The sequence below is a fragment of the Bombina bombina genome, chromosome 12 (assembly GCF_027579735.1).
Source record: "Bombina bombina isolate aBomBom1 chromosome 12, aBomBom1.pri, whole genome shotgun sequence".
NCBI classification, from domain to species: Eukaryota; Metazoa; Chordata; class Amphibia; order Anura; family Bombinatoridae; genus Bombina; species Bombina bombina.
In genome coordinates, this window is record NC_069510.1 from 137,427,345 (window position 1) to 137,433,749 (window position 6,405).

Consider the following 6,405-nt stretch of genomic DNA (forward strand, 5'->3'; position numbering starts at 1 on the left):
AGTCTCACATATACACACATCCAGTCTCACATATACACACATACATTCTCACACATACAGTGTCACATATACACACATACAGTGTCACATATACACACATACAGTCTCACATATACATTCTCACATATACAGTGTCACATATACACACATACAGTGTCACATATACACACATCCAGTCTCACATATACACACATCCAGTCTCACATATACACACATACATTCTCACACATACAGTGTCACATATACACACATACAGTGTCACATATACACACATACAGTCTCACATATACATTCTCACATATACAGTGTCACATATACACACATACAGTGTCACATATACACACATCCAGTCTCACATATACACACATACAGTGTCACATATACACACATCCAGTCTCACATATACACACATACAGTCTCACATATACACACATCCAGTCTCACATATACACACATACAGTCTCACATATACACACATACAGTCTCACATATACACACATACATTCTCACATATACACACATACAGTCTCACATATACACACATACATTCTCACATATACACACATACATTCTCACATATACACACATACATTCTCACATATACACACATACAGTCTCACATATACACATATACACACATGCAGTCTCACATATACACATATACACACATACAGTCTCACATATACACACATACAGTCTCACATATACACATATACACACATATAGTCTCACATATACACACATACAGTGTCACATATACACACATACATTCTCACATATACACACATACAGTCTCACATATACACACATACAGTCTCACATATACACACATACATTCTCACATATACACACATACAGTCTCACACATACAGTGTCACATATACACACATACAGTCTCACATATACACACATACAGTCTCACATATACACACATACAGTCTCACATATACACACATACATTCTCACATATATACACATACATTCTCACACATACAGTGTCACATATACACACATACAGTCTCACATATACATTCTCACATATACACGCATATATTCTCACACATACAGTGTCACATATACACACATACAGTCTCACATATACATTCTCACATATACAGTGTCACATATACACACATACAGTGTCACATATACACACATCCAGTCTCACATATACACACATACAGTCTCACATATACACACATACAGTCTCACATATACACACATACAGTCTCACATATACACAAATACATTCTCACACATAGTGTCACATATACACACATACAGTGTCACATATACACACATACAGTCTCACATATACATTCTCACATATACAGTGTCACATATACACACATACAGTGTCACATATGCACACATCCAGTCTCACATATACACACATACAGCCTCACATATACACACATACAGTCTCACATATACACACATCTAGTCTCACATATACACACATACAGTCTCACATATACACACATACATTCTCACATATACAGGCATACAGTCTCACATATACACACATACATTCTCACATATACACACATACATTCTCACACATACAGTGTCACATATACACACATACAGTCTCACATATACACACATTCATTCTCACATATACACACATACAGTCTCACATATACACACATACATTCTCACATATACACACATACATTCTCACACATACAGTGTCACATATACACACATACAGTCTCACATATACACACATACATTCTCACATATACACACATACAGTCTCACATATACACACATACATTCTCACATATACACACATACATTCTCACACATACAGTGTCACATATACACACATACAGTCTCACATATACACACATACAGTCTCACATATACACACATACAGTCTCACATATACACACATACATTCTCACATATACACACATACATTCTCACACATACAGTGTCACATATACACACATACAGTCTCACATATACACACATACAGTCTCACATATACACACATACAGTCTCACATATACACACATACATTCTCACATATACACACATACATTCTCACACATACAGTGTCACATATACACACATACAGTCTCACATATACATTCTCACATATACACACATATATTCTCACACATACAGTGTAACATATACACACATACAGTGTAACATATACACACATACAGTCTCACATATACATTCTCACATATACACACATACATTCTCACATATACACACATCCAGTCTCATATATATACGCACATACATTCTCACATATATGTATGTATTTATATACATACATATGTCAATTGTACTGAATATATAAATGTATTCCATATACATTATGTATGTATTAGCTTGGTATAAATCTAATTTAACTTAAAGCAGAGAAAACAGTGGTTCCTGTAACAAAGGACATATCAGAGATGTTCTTTTTTGTATTATTCTGGTGACAATTTCTCTGTTTTTATTATTACTATTAGTGATAGTAATACGAAGTACAATTATCCTTTAAATCTCACATTTAGTTATTTTCCTTATTTTGAAATGCAGCATTATTATACTCTATCCGTTTAAAGGGAAACATATTTAGACTACCAAGCCATCAGGCTTATCTCTCTTTCACAGTTGAGATAAATTAGCTAATATACAATAACATTTATCTTGTGACGAACCTAGGATAATCCAAGCTATTATAAATTAATGACTTAGAGGACTTTGATTATTGTAATTTTAACTTTGTAATTTTATATTTAATGTTATACTTCTGTGAAATTTTTTTTTCTTTTGAAATAAGTATTAATAATTGTAATTATATAAATAACAATAATAATACATAACTCTTTTTTTTCCCTACATGTATAGCTTTGTATTAATGGCTAGAATTCAGGATTCATTGATACCTTTTACTACTGTGTTTGTGCCCGTTAAATAGAGCTTCAGATATGAAAATGAATTTGGTGACTTTTTCTGTGGCGCTATAAAGCCACCGCCCATAGCAGCTAATATTTTACCTTATTTGCAGTATGAAAGTACATACCTTTTCCTGAACCTTTATCTGATTTTTTTATTTTATTTTGCCAGGACTATTCAGCAATGGTTGGCTCAGGTGCAGTCTCTCCTCTACTGCAATGAGAATGGCTTCTGGGGCACTTTCCTTGAGAGTCAAAGGAGCTGTGTTTGTCATGGAGGCAGCACACTCTGCCAGCGACCGATCCCCTGCATCATTGGAGGGAACCAGAGTTGTGCCATGTGCAGTATGGCGAACATCTCCCTTTGTGGCTCTTGTAATAAGGGCTTTAAGCTGTACCGGGGCCGTTGTGAGGCACAAAATGTGGACTCTGAGCGAAGAGAGCAGTTCATGAGTCTCGAGACAGAGTTGGACTTCGAAGACTTGGAGCTTCGCTTTCTTCTGCAACAGATGGATTCTCGGCTTCATGTGCACACTACTTTCATCAGCAACGAGATTCGACTCGATACCTTTTTTGATCCACGGTTCAGGAAGAGGCTGTCCCTTACATTAAAGAGCAACAAAAACCGTGTAGAGTTTATTCACATGGTCATTGGGATGTCCATGCGAATTTGCCAAGCAAGGAACACCACTCTGGATCCCAGCTTCTTTGTTTATGTTAATCCATTTAGTGGAAGCCACTCAGAGGGTTGGAGTATGCCCTTTGGAGAACATGGTTACCCACGGTGGGAGAAGACACGACTGCAAAACAGCCAGTGCTTTAACTGGACTCTTCTTTTGGGCAATCGTTGGAAGACATTCTTTGAGACTGTACATATTTACCTTCGCAGTCGTGCACGTTTGCCAACAGTCATGCGAAATGATACAGGACAAGGCCCAGTTGACCTGTCAGATCCAACTAAGCGACAGTTCTATGTAAAGATCTCTGAAGTGCAGTTGTATGGATACAGCCTACGGTTTAACCCAGATCTTCTCCGTAGTGCTGTGCAGCAAGTCAATCAGTCATACACTCAAGGCAACTTCTTTTCCTCTCACCCTGTCATGCTGCTTATGCTAGACATCCGAGAACGGATCAACCGTCTAGCACCCCCAGCTGGGCCAGGGAAGCCCCAGCTAGACCTCTTCTCTTGTATGCTGAAGCACCGTTTGAAGCTGACAAACAGCGAAATCATACGGGTTAACCATGCTCTGGACTTGTACAACACTGAGATCCTGAAACAGCCTGACCATATGACTGCAAAACTATGTTAACCCCTTATCTGTCTCCCTCTGAGGGCCCCCTGGCTCTGTACATCTATTAGTGGTCTAAATTCTTAGGCAAATGGGTGGACTGTGAATTTTACCAGCAGTAAAACATTTAGAGGGTCTTATAATTTACAGTCAATCTCACAACCTGACTTTGATTGTGCTGCTTCATATTAAACAACTGAGTATATCTACATGCTTCCTATTGCCAAACAAAAACTTCTTATAAACATGTAAAGCATTCATGTTCAAGAATAATCCATAGTTTCTACGTGCATTATGGATACATAAAAAAATAGCTGAAGGTTGCATACATTCAAATGGCCATACACATGTTTGTATCTATAGTCGTTTTGAAAGGTTCCATACTCACTATGGTTTGTTTCATGATTGTCATTTATAGAATAAGAACAGCATCCATATTTATTAAATAATCTTTGCGTATGCAAACTCTTTTGCCCCCCCTATTTTCCCCTATTTTTTAATGAGAGATTTGAGCAGTTGTGTATGTTAGAGGAAAATAACAGAGGTTTTTTATTGAGAGATACCAAAAAAATACCTTATGGGCTAGATTACAAGTGAAATGCTAATTTAACATGCACGTTTACCGACATACGTTAAATAACCAGCATTACAAGTGGCTGGTTAATTTTTTGCGCTATGCCCCCCAAATAAAGTGGACAGTTCCTTTTATAAAAAAATATGAGCATTTGTTTTTTTAATAACTGCATGAAACAGTTATAATGGGTTAAAGTGAGGACATGTAGGGTGTTAGAAAAATTGTCACTGAAAAGTGCCTTTACATTGAACTCTATGGGGACAGTGTTTTTACTTGAAATATATATGTATATGCTTATATACATATATATCTGTGTTACTATGTGTGTATACAAACACATAAATATATATGCATATGCTTATATACATATATATCTGTGTTACTATGTGTGTATACAAACACATAAATATATATGTATATGCTTATATACATATATATCTGCGTTACTATGTGTGTATACAAACACATAAATATATATGTATATGCTTATATACATATATATCTGCGTTACTATGTGTGTATACAAACACATAAATATATATGTATATGCTTATATACATATATATCTGCGTTACTATGTGTGTATACAAACACATAAATATATATGTATATGCTTATATACATATATATCTGCGTTACTATGTGTGTATACAAACACATAAATATATATGTATATGCTTATATACATATATATCTGCGTTACTATGTGTATATACAAACACATAAATATATATGTATATGCTTATATACATATATATCTGCGTTACTATGTGTATATACAAACACATAAATATATATGTATATGCTTATATACATATATATCTGCGTTACTATGTGTATATACAAACACATAAATATATATGTATATGCTTATATACATATATATCTGCGTTACTATGTGTATATACAAACACATAAATATATATGTATATGCTTATATACATATATATCTGCGTTACTATGTGTATATACAAACACATAAATATATATGTATATGCTTATATACATATATATCTGCGTTACTATGTGTATATACAAACACATAAATATATATGTATATGCTTATATACATATATATCTGCGTTACTTGTAATACCAGTGCACATTTGCAAAAGCTCCATTTTGCGCTCCACTCGTAATCTAGCCCCATATGTTTTATATTTCTTTAATGGAGACGTCTCTACATAAAAATAGAAATGGTTGTGTTAATAGACTGAGGAGAAAATGAATATGATTAAAACCTAGATTAATCATCATTTTGTATACAAAAAAGACGCTCTCTGTAATCCTGTTCGTTCTTTAACATTCTACACGATAAGCAGAAGTATAGTCCCAGTCTAGACACATAGAGATGTGTGAGAATGGTCTGTATGTGTAGTTAGAAGATGATTCATATTCATAGAGATGATTGCAAAAGCACAGGTTTCCCGGGTCTTACATCTACGTTTGCCATATATGCTGCTTTAAACCAGGAAACATATGAAAAATACATATTTCAGGGTTCTTATAATGAAACATTATGCAAAACATTTCTTTAAACAGCCCTGACATATGTATTTTTTATATGTGTCCTGGTTTAAAGCAGCAATATGGCAACCCTACTTACATCATACAGGAATTAATGGTATTGGTATAA

The 6,405-nt window shown here is 34.8% G+C and overlaps 1 protein-coding gene across 1 annotated transcript in view; it reads left to right on the forward strand.

Annotated features, from left to right (window-relative positions):
• The window catches only part of BRINP1 (BMP/retinoic acid inducible neural specific 1), a 332,765-nt gene extending 327,742 nt beyond the window's left edge, over window positions 1-5,023 (forward strand). Inside the window, exon 8 of the mRNA XM_053696143.1 lies at window positions 3,079-5,023. Within this exon, the coding sequence (XP_053552118.1) occupies window positions 3,079-4,216 (1,138 nt within the window). The 3' untranslated portion in view covers window positions 4,217-5,023. The remainder of the gene's footprint in view (window positions 1-3,078) is intronic.
• The last annotated feature ends 1,382 nt before the right edge of the window (window positions 5,024-6,405 follow it).